Consider the following 20993-nt stretch of genomic DNA (forward strand, 5'->3'; position numbering starts at 1 on the left):
CACTAACAAACAGCACCATCAATATTTTAGGACTCTTTGATTCGAGGATCACTTGTATTTTATTCATCTAAGACAAGAGTGTCCAAAAAGTTTTTCAGATGTTAAAAATAATTACAAACAGAAAAACAAAACTTCCATAAAAGTGCTCATGTTTTTATTGTTATTATTTTTTTATTTTAGAACACTCAAGATTTATTTGCCTTTGATGGACAAGATGTTTCTCCAAACTTTCCACAGCAGGGACAGAACTGATGCGTCCAATTAGAGAGCTGGAGGCACTCTCCAAATGGAATTTGAAATGCAAAGTAGCGCCACCAGCAGAGAATCTGACACTTTAATCAGCAATATGAGCATGTTTTGATAACTTTTAATGTTTTCACCTTCAGTCCAGCAGCCCCGTCGTCCCCAACTGCGCCATCAGGACCCCTCGGACCCTGAAGGAAACAAAACAGCTGTGACTGACATGTAGTAGGGGACTTTTACATCCTGCTGACTGATGTTTCAAATAATGAGTCACTGAGTGACAGCAATTAATCTCGATTTTGGACTTCCCCTTTTAGACGAGCCTGGGAGTCTCAGCTCTATTTTTATTTATTAGGGTCTATCCCACAATGGAGTGTTGTGGGATTCTGTTTATTCAGTAAATATTTGGCTGTTTTACTGTAAATTAGCTCTGATTGATGCCCAGGTTTATTATATTAGTGTTTTTCCATGATTGCACGGGGATTATTACACAGTGGAACTTGTCATGTCACGTGACATGGTATAGAACAATAATGGAAACAGAAATGATCTCTTCCAGGGTCAAATTGTCACCTCCATAAAACTTTATGAGCGATAACGTTTTAATGCGCCTCACACATCTCTATTCTTAACAGTTCTAACTGTCACAGAAGTGTAAAAAACAGTGCCGGGTCGAGCATTTCGACTTAATCCACCTCTTAATACCACCACTATCACGACAGTTCACCAGTTATTTGTTCACATAACGCACACAGAACGATGAACAACACCATGTCTGTCTCATTTCTTTGTGTCGGAACAGGATCGATTAAGCGCTGCGCTGTTCAAGTGCACTGGTTAACTTTGAGTTCAGTCATCAACCAATCAGAGGATGGAAAAATTCTGATGTTATCGTGGGCCTGCTAGCTGGCCCCGTGAGGCAAATCTGAAATCTGAAACAGCCTGATGAAACAGCCCCATTGATAATCATTTTCAAGTGACATGACCTAGCTGATTTTGAAACCCTGAGCAGATAAGATTGACATGGCAACACATAGAAACTGGAATCTGATTGGACAAAAACAGCAGGTTATGCTTTGCCGGCCCTGATGGCACACAACCCGTAAACAGAAGTTAACCACAGTAAAACAACAAACACATGCAAGATTCTTACTCCACTTCCGTCTTGAAACTTCCTGTGGATATTCTGCTGATTCCCTTTTTTTATGCTGCTTTTTATTTTAGACTAAGTGTCGCAAAAAGCCAAACAAAAGCACAATACGGCATGCGAGTTAATCCTTCGATGCTCACTCAGTTGAGGTCTCTCGCCTGCAGTTTAAATTCCCATGTTGTGTGCAACTTCAGAGGCATATTTTTCCCAAGGGTGTTTGGTGTTAAAGGTTTCACTGTGCTCCTGTTTATTGAAAAATTGCTGTCAGTTGATTTTTTGTTGTCATGTGTATTAGAATACTGCTAAAGTGTGATAGCTGAAAAGCAAAGAAATAACACTCATACAAATAGCCTCTTTAAATGCTTGTCGTGTGATCACTGATAAACCTTGCTATGCTCATTCTGTTAATGAGGATTTCCATCAGACAGTGTAATAAGGAGATGGGTGCTTTAATTCTGTTTTCCAGGGCCTGAATGCAATGTTCTGCTATAATCAGATATTACATTTGTGATATCAAGGGAGGCGTGTTAAACTCATTTACAAAATGAAATGCCTTCATTATACTTGAATTCCTCTTCAATTGTTCATTCAGTCCAACCGTCTCTCCATAGACAAGGACTATCTCAATGAGATGAAGTCAGTTTTGGCAAAGTCAATGAACTGAAATTAATTTCAAACCACACCACAAGTACGTGTTCTTTTAGAATGTATGCTTCAGCAAAGTCCATATTGATTATAGTGTAATCAGTATTATAGGTATCAAAATTGCTGCTATCTATCTACTGTTTATATCCATCTATCTATTTTTAAGCAGTTTTATTTGGTAGTGATGCGTTGGTTGTGAACAAAATGGCTCTTTAGACGGCTCCGCGCCGTGAACGACGAGAGCGGCTGTTTGAAGTAAACGTGCCGTCATTTTTTTCTCTGCTTTTTTTCGTCATTTTCGTTTTTTGGTCATAAAGTGCGGTGCCGTATGTGTCGACACTATGCAGAAGGGGCAGGGAGGGGTTACACACACTAGCAAGCTGGAAAGTTGAGGAAAATGAGCAGCAGGACACGGAAGCTGAGGCACTTCGCCAATTTTCATTAAAAACCAGCAAGATTCAAGATTCAAGATTCAAGAGAGTTTTATTGTCATGTGCATAGTACAACAGCAGTTATACCATGCAATGAAAATCTTATTCTGTTCATTCTCCCAAGAAAAGAAAGAAAACAAATGAAAGAATAAGAACATAAGAAACATAAACACATAAACATATATACCAATAAATTAAGCAACAACAACAGAAGAGACATTAATACAAGTAAATAATACAAATAAATAAATAAATAAAGTGCTATGAGTGTGTGCGTGTGTTGCGTGCGGCGTGTGCGAGTGCTTCGTTGAGGAGCCTGATGGCCTGTGGGTAAAAGCTGTTTGCCAGCCTTGTGGTCCTGGACTTCAAACTCCTGTAGCGCCTGCCTGACGGTAGGAGTGTGAATAATGAGTGTTGTGGATGTGTGCTGTCCTTGATGAGGTTGTGTGTTCTGCGTAGGACTCTAGATGTATAAATGTCTTGCAGTGAGGGGAGGGCTGCCCCAACAATGTTCTGTGAGGTCTTGATCACCCGCTGGAGTGCCTTCCTATCACGTGTTGTACAGTTACCGTACCAAACAGTGATGGAGGCGGTAAGGACACTTTCGATAGTGCATCTGTAGAAGCAACTCAGGATTGTGGTGGACATGCCAAATTTCCTCAGTCCAGCAACAACTGGATGCTGCTTTTTCTTTTAGTTTTTCACATTTTAATTTATATTTGGTTGCAATATAAATAAAAAATATTTGATATAATCAGATTTTGAGCGGCCGCACAGTGGCCGAGTGGTTAGTATGTTGGCCACAAAGTCAGGAGACATGGGTTCGAATCTCCGCTTGGGCATCTCTGTGTGGAGTTTACATGTTCTCCCTGTGCGTGCGTGGGTTTTCTCCAGGTACTCCGGTTTCCTCCCACATTCCAAAAACATGCATGTTAGGTTAATTGGAGACTCTAAATTTTCCATAGGTGTGAATGGTTGTTTGTCTATATGTGCCCTGCCATTGGCCGGGGACAAGTCCAGGGTGTACCCCGCCCAAAGTCAGCTGGGATAGGCTCCAACATACCCGCGACCCTAGTCAGGATAAGCGGCATAGAGGATGGATAATTATGTTTGTACTTGAGAAATTCACTTTATATGTGTTTGTTAATAAGTACATTTAAGCAACAAAAACATCTGAGGAGCCTTGGGAGCCGAAAGAGACGGTTATTTTTAGGGAGCCAAGTCAAAAGAAACGTCTCCCTTTGAAGAGATGAAATTGCCATCACTATTAGTGTGGTGTATCTGTATATTATGAATAAATAGTTGGATTTACTGTACCTCCGTGCCTTTGGGTCCTTTGACTCCAGTCGATCCCCTCAAGCCTGGAGGTCCCTAAAAATATCAAGAACATACTGTATGTAAATGAATAATAAAAAGTACATTATTGCTTATTGTGGTAAGTAAAGTCTGATTTAAAAACACAACATCGTGCATTAGTTTCCCACTACGCTATAATTAAAATATATATTGTAATACCAGTGTCTCCTTCCTAATAGAGGTTTTGATCTAATTTTCTGGCTTCCATGTACTGTGAGGAGAAGTGTAAATGTATTATGCAGAATCAGGCTGGTATAAATGGTGTAATTTGGACTACTGTAATTTCCGGTGTATAAGCCGCTACTTTTTTCCTCACGTTTTGAACCCTGCGGCTACTACAGTGATGCGGTTAATTTGTGGTCGCGTTCTGGTCCCGCTACATCTCCTGTGCTTCGGAGCAGTCATGTCATGCTTTGTGCGCGCCCTCATCGTTAGCGATGTGCGATACCACTGATTTATTTTCCGATTGTGCAAATACACCTAACGTGTCGGGTACATTTTAAAAAGTAGTGTATTTCATTTGAGAATCAATTTTAGAGCCTCAAGATCTGGTATCTGAGGTATCAATATTTCAGTAATGATCCACACATCGCGTAGGGAGAGGTGCGTGTGATACGGCTTTCATGTTGCAGGTGACTCATCTAGCGGCTTTTGCTCGGGTCTGCCGGTGGATCTTGACAGCGTGGAGCGGTGTCGGTAGATTCACTGTCGCCGGCGGGTTTCGGGGCGCTGCACTGCTGAGAAGACAGCACGGGCTCGCGGGTTGATTTGCCTCGGGGCGGGGGCGACGCTGGTAGCGACAACAAAAGAGGGGGCTGTTCATTCCAACACTCGAAGAGGATGACTTTAGTCGTTTTAGTTCCTAGGAGGAGGGCGAGGACAGCGATGAATGACTTTTCTGTTAGACTGCTGTTTAACCAGCCATGATACACCACTAGCCGTGTTACGCGCACTGTTTGGCACTGTTTGAGGAAAAAAAGAATTATTTAATTAAAAGGTTAAAAAATCTTTCTTTGTAACATCTTTCTGTGTTCTAAATAGATACCATGTCACGAGGCTTACAGGTCGCTGCGGCCTATATATGTACAAATCTTTTTTTCTTAAATTTAGTGTGTGCGGCTTAAATACAGAAGCGCTTATAGTCCAGAAATGACAATAAATTCATTTAAATGGCCTTTTAAAACCCATCAGATGCTTTGAGAACCATTTGGCCATTCTTTGATGTGTATGGCCTTCTTTCAGATTACACAATTAAGGTGATTTGACTTACTGCGATCCCTTGTGTCCCAGGAGACCCTGTCTCTCCTGGTATTCCAGTGTGACCCTGAGGGAACAACATCACTGTACTGCAATGATTCATTAACAAGGGCGTCAGTGCTAAATATTTATGCTATAATTGTTAACCAATGTTTCAATCTTCTGATTGGATGACTGAACATCATCATCTTCCCCTGATCTCCACTCCGAGTGGACCCTGGTTTAAGAGACAGGCTAAAGACTTGCTTACCATCAGCCCCGGTTCCCCTGGAGGCCCGGGAGTGCCTGTCTTCCCACGATCGCCCTGTGGAAGTGCACGCCGTGATAGTAACATATCCTGTATGTCTTTAACTCACAAAAACATTTAGCCTACACAATGTAAAAGCAATGTGTGCTCCCATACTGTACCACTACATAACACATAACACAATTAATGTACTCTATCTTAATTCATCACAAATATTCTCTGAGTCATTATAAAAGTGGATAGATTTTTAGAAACCTATTTTGCAGGTCCAGCAACATAGGTCAACAGAATCTGCTTCTTGGATTCTATGTTTTTGGTCATGACACATGTTGGCATGGCTACTTGTTGCTAGGCAGATTTCAATGTGTCCCAAACCCCCCAAAATGGACAGGGAAATCGCAGGAATATACAGTCATGGAAAAAAATCATTAGCCCACCGTTGTTTCTTCAGTTTCTTGTTCATTTTAATGCCCGATCCCATTAAAGGTACCTTTGTTTGCACAAATATAACAACGACAGCAAAAATAGCTCATAAGAGTACATTTTTTTGCATTACAATGCTATAGCTATTCATGTGAGAACTTAAGTGATTTTGGTTATTACCAAGAAAACCATGGAAGATGCTAGATATCAGTTCTTAAATTAAACTCTTACAGTATGAGCTATATTTGTTATCACCATTGTATTTGTCCAAACAAATGTACCTTTAGTTGTACCAGACATTAAAATGGATCAATAAACTGAAGAAACAAGGGTGGTCTAATCAGTTTTTATTGACCGTATATATAATAATGTAAAAAAAAAAAAAAAAAAAGATATAAAATGTTTTTATCACCACAGTGCCACCTGCTGGATTTTATGGGATTATCATTTTGTTTGATGTTTTGTGTTGTTGTTTGCACTGTTGCCAAAATGGACAGAAAACAGATGAAAATTAACATTAGCCAAAATAAATAGAAACCAATCAAACCATTTCTCCGGCAAGGCCCATCACCCCAGCAGCCCCGATGAAGCCAGGAAGACCCTGAGGGGAAAAAGACCAGGATAGCTTAAACACACTATACTGAATAGCGCTTCTTGTATTTCTCACAAGAACCTTAACCCTTTGCAAGCTAAACCAAAAACATGCTGAGATTCAGAAGGAGAATAGCACTTTACCCTCTCGCCAAGATTCCCAATGTCTCCGGTTATCCCCATCTCACCCTACAGATAAGGATCTAATTAGCATATCCGACATAGAATGTGTTTCATTTGTGAATCCCTTCTGTGTTAAAGGAGAATTAACATCTAATTTACACATATTCTGATGGCACATTATCATAAAGGACAGCACAGGAAATAATGTTCGGTTAAGGATGGTTATGCACTCTTTGCAGCTGACCTTGAGTCCGTCCGGGCCTGTATTTCCGGAGAATCCTTGCCTCCCAGGCCTGCCCTGAACAGAAAGTCAAAGTGACACAGAGAATACGCCGCAGCTTCTCAGAATTAAAAGAAAACAAACACACAAACGAACCCATCGTATCCTGTGCCTACCACTGAATGATAAGCGGTACAGAAAATAGATTGGTGGGTTGTTATTGGTTTCAGTCAATTAGCACTCACCTCAAGTCCTGTTGGCCCAGCTGGTCCAACCGGCCCCTCATCCCCCTTTCAGAGAACAATTGCAAAAGTAAATGGAAGCCATTAATCCACTGGTATAGAGGAAGAATGCTCTTACCTGTAGTCCAGATGTTCCTTGTGGCCCAGGCAAACCTCTCGTCCCTTGCTTTCCCTGCCAGTGACAACACTGAACATTAACTCTTTTTTTTACCATATAGGTGCATTTTAAAAGACTACCAACCTTTGGTCCTTTCAGGCCATTTTGACCCGGTAGGCCGATGTCACCTGGGAAACCCTGTAAGAGGTCCAGTACCACCGTGTCATCGTCATAATGTCTCCACTATGAGACTGTTACATTCATGATTTTATTCATCCCACCTCTGGGCCAGGAGGGCCGGCTGAACCACCAGGGCCTCGTTCACCAGGCTGACCCTTAAGTATAAAGATGATCATTAAAGTTACATTATAAAGCATAAGTAAAGTTGGCAATATACCCCAGAAACCTTTTTATTAAATTAACACATTTACCCAAATATAAGATGACCCTGATATGAGGCAACATCTTTTTCAATTCCCATCTTGGGAAAAATATTTTTAAAGACAAAATCAAAGACACTGTCTTAAAATTATCACCATAACTCAAAACAAACTCAGCCTTTGAGACACCTTTTCCAGCGGGCTCTATATCGTTTCAAGTCACAGGTGTGTGTGAGGGACAGAAAGAAAAGAAAGTCGTTTGGCACCACCTGTTGGTTTGAATGTCTAAATCTCTAGATCTCCAGTGTAAGATCACCCGTCTAAGACTGTTTTCTATTTATTTAGGGTCAGTGGTGGATTTGAAAATGTCAAGCAGTTTTCATCACAGACACCGGACTCCAAGATATGACTTTGGTATTTGACCAGGGAAAAGTCACCTTGGATGCCCTTCTGTCAGCAAATTAATGGTAGAATTAATGTGAAGAAAACCAAACTATAGGAGTCACCTGTCGTCCTGGATTTCCAAAAGGTCCTGGTGGCCCAGGTGACCCCTGCATGCCCTGCGAAACAAACCAAATACAACCTTATAGTAAACAGATCAATAAACAACAAAATATGCAGACTGAACTATTAACTTGCTGGACCTCCCATTGGACAAACATACCTTGTCACCTTTGAAGCCCCCCTCACCTGGCTCTCCTGGCAAGCCAATATCCCCCTGAGATTGCAAAACAAAAATGACACATACTACAGCAACAATGAAACAATAAAAATGCAATATAGGCTTAGTCGGAACTCCAGGGTCCAATACAATACACAGACAATGCAGCCAAACACAAGAGACATTGTACAACTGGAGTTACAATCAGTCAAACTAACAGCCATTTTAACTGCATAATGCTTTTGCGACTGCGAAGCATTAACAGAGACGCACTTCAGCTTGCAACATGTGCAAGTCATCTAAAATGTCAAAGCCGATATTTATTGGTCATTTTTGGTTTTTGAAGGCATTGTCAAGTACGTTTGTGTACCATTGTATGGCTTTTAAAATATATTTGTTGTGACATGAAAGGCTGCTCAGGTTGCATCTAGAGACATACCACCTTAGTAGCAAGTATTCCACTCCTGGAAGTGTGCTTTTTGGCTATTGACCGCTACACCAAATAATGCAAGCAATAAGCCTCAGGCTAGTGTAATCGCTTTGTCGAGGGCTAATAGTCTGAGAAATACATATGCAGATCACCTTATCACCTTTCAGTCCTGGTTCACCGGGGTTTCCAGGTACTCCCTTGGAAGCAAAAAGACAAATACTGAAGAACTAAGAGGCCAAAATGTGTTCTTGTCATACCAAATCACTGTGAAGAGTGCTAACAGTGTTTACCTTGAGTCCTGGTGGTCCTGGTAAGCCCATATCACCGGCAGGGCCCATGTCGCCCTTTATCAAGGACACGCAAAAAGCAAAGATAATAATATCATGCATGTGAAGTACAAATACCAAGTGTTAAATTAGTTGAGGAGCCACTCACAAGAAGACCAGGGACTCCACATGGACCAGGAACTCCAAGGTCACCCTAAAGAGAGGAGATGGAAATGAGTTAGATCCAAAGAAACGCAAGTTAATCCACTGCATTTCTGTGGAGGTTTCTCATTTCAGTTTTGAGCACGCTTACTGAGCACTTGGCACTCAGCACACAGAGACTTCTGTTGTCCAGGTTATCAACCCGGCAAACACATGCCATGTCCTATGCTCTCAGTGCTTTACGGCTAACAGAGGGGACGGATGACAGCCCAGCACGGCCTTCCTGTCACCTCCTCTCTTTCTCTACGGCACGACAGGAGATGAAGGCAGCCAAATGTGACACGGTCTACTTGCTACACCAGACAGGAAACAAGGCCTGAGGGTGCAAGGGGAGGCTCTCACAGGTCACATGATGATGTAACAGATCCTGTTGGGTCACAGGAATTGGAATGCTGGACGATGGGAGTTCCTTCAACAGCGCGGAGGACACAATCATGAACTATGACTGCAACAGGGAATGTGGTACAGTCCACCATGTTGTCACGGACCCTCAGCTCTATTGGGATGAAAATCCCGGACACTGACCAGCGCCGGGCTCTTGCAGGTCCATGTTCTGGACTCTTGGGGTCTAACACATAGGGGTCAGCGAAGGTCCTTCAATGTGGGCACATCACCAATAGCCTCAAGGCAAGCCATCCATTTTCTGATGCGATTTGTCACTGAAATTTGCAGAGTACTACTTAAGGCACTATACATGTTTTACACAGATACCTCGTTCCAATCATTTCAACCATCTCTGTGATCTATCACACAGGGTTCACCAAGGGTCCTTAATGCTTCTGATACCATTTTCCATGGAACTCCGAGAACGAGTAACCACTTCACTGCAAAAACAGCCATACTTGAAAGAAGCTCAAATGACCTTAAAATGAAACCACTTTTCTTATTTCAAGCAAAACACATCTGCCAATGGGGTAAGCAAAATTTGCTTGGCTAGAATTCCAATGACTAGAATATTTTTCTTGTGACTTTTAAGGATATAATGGGTCCTAAAATAAGCAAGTTGTCCTTAATCACATAGCTAGATTTAAGTCAAATGTTCTTATTACAAGGTAAGAAGTAAACCAAATGCTCTTATAAGATTTCTAAATTGTTATTATGAGGCTACATTTAAGCAAAATGTTTTTACATATTGTAGATGTAAGAGTATTACATTTTATTTTTTTCCTCCAGACAAACAACCATTCATAACTCTGGACAATTTTTAGAGTCTATAATTAACCTATCATGCATACTGTTGGAATGTGTAAGGGTGCCAGAGTACTGTACACGGGGGGAGCATACAGGTTCCTCGCAGAGATGTTCCCATGGGGATTTGAACCCGTTTGCGGGACCAACATACTAACCACTTGACCACCGTGCAGCTAACATCGCTGCTTGTCGGCATGTTAGTTATGTTGGCTATTTCTTCACCACTCTGACCTGTTCAACAAGCATGAAGCACATTATATGGATGGAACTTTTTTATTTAAAAAGAAAAAAAGTGTGATTGTATCTCAAATTCACTTAATTTAGGAAAACCTATTGTCAGAAACACTATCAGAATTCGTTCTTGTCATGATTTGCATGTAAATTCACTAGTTTTTAGATTTATAAAGTAGATAGAAAAAGAGTAATATTTTCTTAAATCAAGTTTAAGGATTTAACCCATTTACACAGATTTTATGACTAGATTGAATTTAATAAATCTTGGTCTGCTCTATGAAAATTGCCGTGCAGCCTTCACATTGGTCTGAAATCAGTCTTGAAGAAATGGTTGCTTAAAATGGGACTTTTTTACTTTCTTGAAATGTAGTTTTTGCAGTGGAGATACATTTTCTTTGTGTGAGTCCATTCTAAAATTTAGAAAGTTTAGAAAAGACTTTTGTTCTTAATTTAAGACAAATATATATTAATCTGTTGTTGAAGAATAATCCAAATAATGTTTTGAGCTTGTTGGAAAAATGAACTATAAAAATCTTCATAGTTGGATAGCTATTCTTTCTTCATATAAGATTACTTTTCTCAAGTGAAAATTGCTGGACAAGATATTTTTAGGAAAAAGCTGAGGAAATGACTGCTTAAAATGGACATTTTTGACTTTTTTAAATGTAATTTTGACTACTGACTAATTAATGACTACTCTAAAGAAGAAGAACTCCAAGAAGTATAACAAATATTTATTGGTACGGTTGCTTCCTGTACTTTGAGTGGCCCTGTTACAGTATTTCCTCTTACCGCAGTTCTCCTATTGTTTCACTTCACAATATAAACCTTTGTGCATCATCATCATCATCATCATCATTATTATTATGACTTACAGGGTTGCCATCCGGACCAGGAGGCCCCCTCTCTCCAAAGTCGCCAGGAAACCCCTAAGCAGACAGACAAGGTTGTGATGTAAGTAGAGAGGAACAGAGTGGCTTCTTTTAAATGGTCATATTGTTATTGTCTTCTTTCTTTCTTTGCATATTATGTGGTTTGTGCATGAAACCAAAGCGCATAAGTGTTTAGAAGTTTGCAAATTAAATCTCAGCAAATCCCATCAGACACGCTCCCCACGCTTCATTCCGGAGAGACTGGCAGGAAATTCCAATAGTGTGCACATCAGCCTGCAGACCCGAAACCACCAGAACCTGCCCACATGGTCGAATTAAGCTTCTTGGCCCACAAAATGCTTACTGAGGCGTTTTTTTTTTTTTTCTTCGCGCCTGGTGCTGCTGATTCCATTATGAAGTCAGAACAAAAGACATGATGTGGGCACAAGGATGCATGCACATCGTGTGCTCGTCAGCATGCCAAGGTCAAACCGAAAGGGACGAGCATCTTGACTATAAAGAAGATGATAACAGAGAATGTGTTGTGCTGTTTTAGCAGACAAAGGTTGAATTTTTTTTTTAAATACATCTGATCTGGAACATTTGGCTGATGAGGACCAAGTAATAAGCAGTAATTGGTGCAACATGAAGCCCACAGGAAATGTGGAAAATGTTGCCTCTTTCCAGAAATGCCAATAAATATCTTGGTTTGATCAGAAACACATGCAAGGCGCAACTTTTTTTCATGAGAAGATTCATCCAAGGAACTTTAGCCAGTTTTTTTATTTTCACACTTAATTTGCTAAATTAGCAGTTGATATTTCAGCATGGATTTAGCATTTGCGGAGGGTTTGGGCCGACACATTTGTATACATTTGCGTTTTATGTCCAGGCCTTGTGGATCTGCTGACTCAGAGACAAAAAAAAAAAAAAAGAAACATTATGTAAAGTGACTGAGCTCACTTTTCTGCAAGAGAGAGAAATTATTTTGTCATGACAAGGCTTCGATGAGCGTACTTTTGCCTGCCGTGTTCATGTCAAAACGTACGACCAGACTGGTCTTCTGGGACGTATCAGATTGACACAAGCGGTTATGAACAGTATCAGGATTTTCCATGTAAAAGCCCTCACGGATGGAAAGTTGACTTCCAGGCGCCATTGCCGACAGACTTTGCCTGGTGTGTGGCTCGGTGCGCCGTAGAGCCAAGACCACAGCTGACACTTTATATTAGCAAAACATGCACATGAAAAACAAGCTCAGGGCCTTGCATTTCCTTAAGTGTTTTCCAACTGCAGGACAGTTGCTTTTATCACATAAAACAATAAAGCAATATAATAATACAATAAAAAAAAAACAATCACATTCATTCTCCCTTGATGAATGGCACTCTCATTGTTTTTGCATGTTATTATTGTGCTTTAATATCTTGCTTTTATTAAAATGAGGGTCCATAAATGAGGATGAAACACTTTTGTGAGGAGAAGTGTGTTGAGAGAAAACTTTACCGGCCTACCCATCTCGCCCTTCTTCCCATGAACGCCAGGAATTCCCTGGTAAAAAAGAAAAAAAGCGACACATAAAATTTCACATTATTTTTACGAACAAATCCTTCCGATTACTCTCTTATTTTAAAATGATGTATTTACATGTTGTTTTTAATATTCTAATATGCAGATGGTATAGCTGCGGCATGGCTAAAATGACAGCATGTTTTCACGCACTAAATTGCAAACAACCAAAGCTATAAAAACCAGATACAATGTATTCACTCAATTCAGTAGTGTTTCTCACATTCCTTATCAAAGTTCTGGCACTTTCTTTGGCAACTTAATTTAAAAACAGCACACAGAAATACGCAATGCGCTTGAACGTCTCATCAGCGCTTGGCGCACATTGCTTATTAGAAGGAAGAAAGGAAACAAAACTGAGTTATTCATCGTTCTGTGTGTGTTCCATGAACAAATAAATCACACACACACAGATAATAAAGATGATTAAATGATTCCATGGCCAGAATCCGTCTATACATAGTCAGTCTATACATAGTCAGTCTATACATAGTCAGTCTATACATAGACTGATTCTGTCCCAATTTGAAAAGAACCACTAACCAATCTTCACAGAGACTGAGTCACCGACGCATTGATGCTTTTGGCCTTACAAATACCGAGACATATTTTCACGATAATTTTCATCAAAAAACAAATGCTATGAAAAACGGGGCACATGAAAACCGATGTTAGACTGTATAATCGTCCCTCACTACATCGCGGTTCAAATATCACTCCCTCACTCCAGGTGTGCCTTGTTGGGGTTACTTAGTGGCATTTCTTGCCTTATTAATGGGGTTGGGACCAAGGGGTTGTATTGTGTGTGTCCAAACCTTTGGCCTGTACTGTAGTGAAAAGAAATTCTCCTCCCATTCCATGTGGAAGTGGTAAGTTTTTGGCCTCTTACTTTGTCCTTCCTCTCCACTTCATTTGAAACCCTTTCTTAAGTTTAGAATAATTAAATTCAAGGCTAACTAGTTAGCTCGGTAGCGTGCTATGTTCAAAGCGGCGGCCGTCTCTTGTGTCCTTGCAGTGATCCCATAGCCTGCGCATTACAGTTGAGCAATGTGTTGTAAACAAAGAATAATAGGAGTGTAAAGGTGACTATAGGGGTGTTATTTCATGTCTACAGGGCTCTAATAATGGTAGAAATCGTATTTAGAAAGTCATAAACAGGTTTTCTATGCTCTAACTATGAAAATATTCCATTTATTAATAGTGAATCCTACTTCGTGGAAATTCACTTCTCGCGGTCGGAACTGGAACCAATTAACCGCGAAAAGCGAGGGATGACTATAATAGTCTCATCCAATTTCCTCATTGATTAATTGAAATCATTTTAGAAGGGGTAAGAGGTTACAATCACATTCAATCCAATTTATTTCAAAGACTGTGCTACTTTGCACCTTTAGATCTACCCTATACAATGTCCCGTATTTGAAATTCAGTGGAACGTCGGTTAGCAAATTTACGCCACAATTTTACCTCCATTTGTGTGCATTCTCCAGTTAGCATGCAATATGCCGCATGTCTTGTCAAGTTACCAATTCACTGCATGAGTCCAATTGTGTTCTTAATGTTTTTTTGTTTTTTTTCATCAAAAAACGTCCTTCCTTGTTAGCTTCCTATTAGCTAGCTAACAAAATGGCAACCGGAACCGGACGTCAGCTACGTTATAAACACAAATCACATTTTTGTAGATTTAAAATTATAATTTTACATGCATAAAACAATTCTAAATGCATCTAAATGACGAATGAAAGGGATAAATAACCATTTAAAGTTACTTTTACCTACACTGAAGACGTGATTGTTCCCAAAGACATGATGTGGCAGCGAGATCAACCACCACCACCTTCCTGTTTTCCCATGAGTTATTTCTTGAATTCAAGATTCAAGAGTTTTTTGGGGGGTTTTTTCAGTAGTGTTTCTCACCTTCTGTGTCAAAATGCTGGCAACTTTCTTTGGCTCTATTTTGGGTTACACTATTGAATTCAAGAAAACAGGTCGATGGTGGTGGTTGGTCTTACTGCCACATCGTGTCTTTGGGAACAGCCGTCAAGAATCACGTCTTCCATGAAGGTAAAAGTAACCTTAAATGTCCATTTATCCCTTTCATTCATCATTTAAACGTATTTATATGCATTTCGAATTGTTTTCTGAATGTAAAACTATAAAAACGTTAACATTTTGGGCTTTCTCGAACGGATTTATTGTGTTAACATTATTTCTTATGAGAAAAAATGATTTGTTTAACGTCCGTTTCGGTTAGAGTGGGACTTTCTTGAACAAATTAATGATGCTAACGAAGGCCACAATGTACGTCTATTTATTGTAATCCCTTTGTCACTGACACTCACTCTCTCTCCATCAGGACCTGGAAGGCCATAGAACCCAGGGAGGCCAATGTGCCCCTAAAGAGATTAGAAGAGTAAAAAGAAGGATGAAGGAGCCAACATCACAAGTAAGATGGTGTTTTAAGTCTTTACAGAGGCACATCAGATGATGTTGTTGTTAAGGATTAGAGGAGCTAGGCCTTGAGGCCAGTGTATATGCCCATGGACTGCATGGTGCTGGCTTCCACGATGTAGTCCAAGGGCACATACTCTTGCATCAGGGATCTCTGAAGACCTCACTTCACAACCTGCTTACGGAGAAACAGACATTACCACAGAAATCACAGCATGGCAGCATATACAGTGACTGACATTATTCAAAATAAGAAAAAATAGAACAAAGGATGAATGGTCCTGTTTAAGTGATTGTGGATGCAGCATGTGATTGAGGAAGTGCATCGGCTGGTATTAAAGGCAAAGGTCCAGTAAGTATGAGTATGCATACAGTTATACTTAATCACTTAGTATAAAAGTATTTTGCGCCGACATTCAACTCACCTCGACTCCTTTTGGCCCTGGTTTGCCTACAGGCCCGGGTAAACCCTGAATGTACAACAAAAAAGACAAATGAGTTGTGTGTTAGTGTGGTTAATTTGATGTCAGAAAGTAATGTGGGAACAATATAAATTACAGCCTGTCTGAACTAGAAATGCATGGTTATAGACAACCACACAGTGTATACAGACAACCTTTGGAGAATCCTTAGCATTCCAATGCAAGTGGATGATGGAGTGTGGATTAATAACGTTTGTTTATGGAGACCAAATTCTGGTTTTCCAAAAGGAGGCCAGGGATGGGGGATGGAGTTAAAGACATGTTGTAGTAGCTACTTGAGATCCATCATCCCAAAAATACTTCTAGGGGTTTCTATCATCTCATCTATTGTATGTTATACACAACCTGCATATTAAATTTGTATAGATAACCAATACAATAGTATTTGTTAACTTGGTCTTATCTCAGTCCCAGAAGGTCATTGACAGTGTAGTGGTACACATTGCATCAACACCAACTCAACTCATCAACAAGCCCACTTCAAGCTGTCTTTAAACGCTGTCTTTTTCCACTGCTTTTGTTCCGTGGGTTCTGTGCGAAATGCACTGATGAATAAACTCAGGATCTACCGTTATGGCTCTGATGCAACAGGATCTCATGCATGAAAGTGCCGGTACCAAGCCCGGATAGAGGAGAGTTACGTCAAAAAGGACATTCAAAACACAAATTGAAATCATGTGACTTGGACAAACAATGACTTGCTGTGGTAATGGCAGGACTACTAGGGATTATTCTCAAAAAGACTAATAAAGACCACAGTTACTTGATTTATGAATATAATGACCGTGGTTGGATCATCACTGACTGCATGACATCTAGTGTGGCCAATGATTGCCTGAACAGTGACAACCAATGATGGTCTCAAGAAACCAAAGTCACAATGCAGCAGAAGAATATATGCCAAAAGAGTTACCGTAATTTCCATTGCTACTTTTTTCTTAAACTTTTAACTTTGCAGCTTAAACAGCGTTGAGGCTAATTTATGGCTAAATTCTAATCTCATGACATCTCCTTTACTTTTCGCAGATTTAGTACACTTTCAAACCGCTAGAATAATGTATAAAGTTAATAATAACTCGTTACCCAAAAATCTAATCAAGTATTTCTCAATCAGAGAGGAGAAATATGATCTTAGAGGAAAATTAAACCTAAAACATTTATATGCGAGAACAACGCTGAAAACCCATAGCATTTCCGTGTGTGGAATTAAATTATGGAACGGATTGAGTAAAGAACTCAAACAATGTACAGAGATGAGCAAATTCAAAAAACAATACAAGCAGTTGATGTTTGCCAAATACAAGGCAGAAGAGTCCTGATTGTTCTGTCAGGTTTGTTATTTTATTTTATTTATTTATTTTTTTATTTTCTATTTTATTTTATTTTATTTTATTTTTTATTTATTTAATTAAATTTTATTTGTTATTTATTTATTTCTATTTATTTATTTATTTATTTTTTTATAATTTTCTTTGTTGTGTTTAAAAAAAAAAAAAAAAAAAGCTTTGTTCTTATTTATTTATTTATTTATTTAGTATTGTCATCATATTATCATTATTATGAATGTTCTCTCTTTTTTTGGGGGGACGGTTATCTCACCGTTATCTATTATGTGTTATCCTGACTATCACTGAAAACATGACATGGAATCCAGGAAGTGAACTACATGTACTGTACTAGATGTAGAATGGATGGGGGGTAGGATTAAATAAGCTTTGCTTCTTCCTACTCCTTTTGGACATGTGGAACTGTCAAAAAATGATTCACGAGATGTATTCCATTGTAACCTTCATGTTCAAATAAACTAAACCAAACCAAACCAAACTTCAGAACTACTGCTAATTGTTTAAGTACTGTGCTGCTTCTGAGTCAGTGAGGAAACGGTAACTTTTCTTTGGCAGGAGCAAGCTGTCAGTGCACTCATGCTGAGCCTGTCAACCCATTGGAAATCGCAGGAGGTCATTCTATATAACAGTATAACAATACAACAGCCTGACTCACAGTCTCATCTTACAAAGAACACAAAATTCATCACAGAGCAACTTAATACACAAAATGTATACCTGGGAAATATACAAACATGTACCAATACGAGTTGAAATGAAAACAACATATTTTAAAGTTAACCCATAATACATTGAGCCTGAGCAACGCATTCGTTGGTGCCTGCCTGCCGGGGCGCTGCAATGACGTCAGCTTCCCTCTGGGTTCTGGGTTCTAAAGAGCTGTCTGGTCCTCACGGACATGTGCGCACCACAGTATGCCATTTTGTGACTTGGACATGTGCGGCTTACATATGTACAAATAGGTTTTTTCCTTTAAATTTAGTCGGTGCGATTTATACACCGGTGCAGCTTATATAGCGGAATTTACGGTAATCAAATCCTGACCAGACTAATAACGCCAAAATCGAAGGATGCGCTACAATTTCTGCTCCTATTTCAAGTAAGTATAACCACACAAAATGTGCACATGTGACCTGTATTCTCCACATAAAATCACACAGCTTGGCAGACAAACAACTATAAACCTCATTGGGATGCGTTAAACAGCTTGATCCAACTGTAAAAATAGGATTTTTTTTGGGATGGTGCGCTCAACAACATGTGCGTAGATTTTTTTCAGACTCAATGTCAGTGAATGCATTACAACTCCAAGCCAGTTTAGTTGGAGTACCTCCATCCCATCCTGTTGATTCACAGCCTGCACAACGTGGTAGGGGATGCTAAATCCTCATCCATCACCAACCAGTAAGCAACCCACCCGCAGGCATCAGACTTTTGACATAATAAGTGCTCATAGGAGGCAAACGGGGAGCCCTGTGAGTGAACTCACATATATCCTGAAACATCCAGACAGCATAAACAGTCTGCCTTTAGAAAAGGTCAAGCGTAGTTTACCCGGTGAGAAACCTCTCAACAGCTTTGATTTCTGGCTGGGTCTGGAAAATCTGACCTATTGATTTTCAAAATCCTCATTGGCACCTCTTAACTACTTCTTTAGCCTGTGCCTTTTCTTTTACTCTTTTTTTTTTCTATGAAAAATAGTTTGACTGATGCTTATTATTTCATTCATTTATCTAAATGGATTGCATGTATTCTACACAAAAATACCTACAATTATTATTTAGTTCTTGAATGTTGCATACATGTGCTGTTCTTACAGAGTTGCTAAGCTAGTCCATCATTAAAGGAAAAAGCTCAAGAAATAACCAAAAAACACCAAGAAAGCTGAACCTGTCTTGAGTGTGAACACAGTTTTACTGACAACAAGCAAATTTTATTTAAAAAATGTATACTAAAACCTTGTTGGAACTCAAAAATTCTCATGAAAAAATTGTGTATGAAATGAATTAAATGTACAAAGAATTGCCTCACAACAGAAAACTATAGATTGGTCAGTTCCTCATATCGCTTCATCTAAATGTTCTACCTGTATAGGTGCCCAATTATTCAATAGATATAATAGCTCAAATCCGTGACACAAAGTAATACAGCTACACCCACAATTCCCCCGTCGTTAACCACTAGACTATGAGAACACACACCTTTACCTGTTTAAAACAAACATTTATAGAAATAAACAATACAATCTAGTAGCAGAACATGGACCGCCCACATCAACAGCAGGCGACTGGGAAGCAACTTGACAGGGTCACGATTGCGTTGTTTACATCAAATTATTGATTATTAAGTTCATTCACCAAAACCCCAAGTAATAACAAGGACACATACAAGAATGTTAATGCGGACTGACTTGGTGTAAAAATGCAAGGCATGTTAGAAGCGCTCTTTTCATCTGCGACATTCATTATGTCTCATGCCGAAGATAAGCTTTCACTCTCTGATAGCCTTGTTTTCAACTATTTGATGTCTTTATGCAACACACCATGCACACACACAATTGGAGTAAATAATTTAAATGGCATGCACCATTATTCGCTTTAGTCTGCCAGCCATTGTACAAAGATATGCGAGAGTATGATGCCATATTGAAATGTTCCCCCCCCATCGGAAGTGATGCAAACTGCCTCTAGTTCGCATGGTTGCAACCCAGCAATATGGTGACTATGATTAATCACCAAATGTAATAATGATGGCCCACGATCGACTTGGTACTGTTGCAGCAGTTTAACTTGTTTTAAAAAATAAGCACAATACATGATAATAGTCCTCCATCATGTCTGCTTGAGTGAGTGTGTGGCCCTGCTCAACCAGCATTGCAACACTAGATTTACTGCACCTGCCTGCCAGGATAACCTTTGACCCCGGGGCTTCCGTCAGCTCCCCTTTCCCCCTGTGGAGAGAATGAATGGCACAAAGATCAACACTCAAAGGCGCAAGGAAGAAGGGTAAGGAAGGAAGTATCATCTTATTGAAAGCACATGGGGTTTTAGTTAGACGCTCATTCACTGAAGTAAGAGCATGGGGGGGAGGGGGGGAGTCTTAAAATAATAAAAACACACACAGCAGTTATGGAGAAACAAGCAAATAGTAGCATGAAAGGCGTGTTGTTTAGTCGAGACGGTGTTGCTTGAGGCACACACTCCATTTGTTGCTGATCATGGCACATTACAAATACAAGGCTTTTACTCCCTCGGCCTCAGTTTTCAATAAGTTTCTCACCTAACACTACAAAAACAATAAAAATAGCTACTATAATAATAATACAGACACTTTCCAAAAAATTAGAATGTCATGGAAAAGTTGTTTAATTTCCATAATTCCATTCAAAAAGTTAAACTTTCATAGATTATAGATTCAGGGCCCACAATTTAAACGATTTCAAGTGTTTATTTGTTTATTTTTATGTAATTTGGGCTTCCAGCTCATAAAACCCATGAAAACAGGAATTCAAAAAATTAGAATACTGTGAAGAAATCACCATTTACTTCTCAGTTTTTGCAGGAAAAAAAAAAGAAAGAAATTAGGATCACATCAAATCAATCAAAATATGGTACTTTCAAAACGATATGTCAATCTTCAATACTTGGTTGGGAATCCCCTTGCCTTAATCACTGCCTCGATGCGACGTGGCATTGAAGCAATCAGCCTGTGGCATTGCCTGGGAGTTATGGAAGCCCAGATTTCCTTGATGCTTGCTGTCAGCTCTTCTTTGTTGTTGGGTCTGGTGCCCCTCATTTTCCTCTTGAGAATACCCCATAGATTCTCAATGGGGTTTAGGTCCGGTGAGTTGGCTGGCCAGTCAAG

General features: G+C 39.7%; 1 protein-coding gene across 3 annotated transcripts in view; it reads right to left on the bottom strand.

The window, feature by feature from the left end:
- LOC129179369 (collagen alpha-1(XXVII) chain B-like) overlaps positions 1-20993 on the bottom strand; it is a 67698-nt gene that overhangs the window by 14866 nt on the left and 31839 nt on the right. For 2 of the 3 annotated variants that reach the window (XM_054772552.1, XM_054772551.1), the window contains 21 exons: positions 20026-20079; positions 15727-15771; positions 15193-15246; positions 12788-12832; positions 11285-11338; positions 8932-8976; positions 8787-8840; positions 8649-8693; positions 8070-8123; positions 7912-7965; positions 7307-7360; positions 7170-7223; positions 7047-7100; positions 6932-6976; positions 6711-6764; positions 6488-6532; positions 6300-6353; positions 5333-5386; positions 5096-5149; positions 3787-3840; positions 381-434 (listed from right to left, as the gene is read on the bottom strand). In XM_054772552.1, the coding sequence (XP_054628527.1) occupies positions 381-434; positions 3787-3840; positions 5096-5149; positions 5333-5386; positions 6300-6353; positions 6488-6532; positions 6711-6764; positions 6932-6976; positions 7047-7100; positions 7170-7223; positions 7307-7360; positions 7912-7965; positions 8070-8123; positions 8649-8693; positions 8787-8840; positions 8932-8976; positions 11285-11338; positions 12788-12832; positions 15193-15246; positions 15727-15771; positions 20026-20079 (1080 nt within the window). The remainder of the gene's footprint in view (positions 1-380; positions 435-3786; positions 3841-5095; positions 5150-5332; positions 5387-6299; positions 6354-6487; positions 6533-6710; positions 6765-6931; positions 6977-7046; positions 7101-7169; positions 7224-7306; positions 7361-7911; positions 7966-8069; positions 8124-8648; positions 8694-8786; positions 8841-8931; positions 8977-11284; positions 11339-12787; positions 12833-15192; positions 15247-15726; positions 15772-20025; positions 20080-20993) is intronic. The other variant, XM_054772553.1, reaches the window with a different exon arrangement.

The sequence above is a fragment of the Dunckerocampus dactyliophorus genome, chromosome 4 (assembly GCF_027744805.1).
Source record: "Dunckerocampus dactyliophorus isolate RoL2022-P2 chromosome 4, RoL_Ddac_1.1, whole genome shotgun sequence".
NCBI classification, from domain to species: Eukaryota; Metazoa; Chordata; class Actinopteri; order Syngnathiformes; family Syngnathidae; genus Dunckerocampus; species Dunckerocampus dactyliophorus.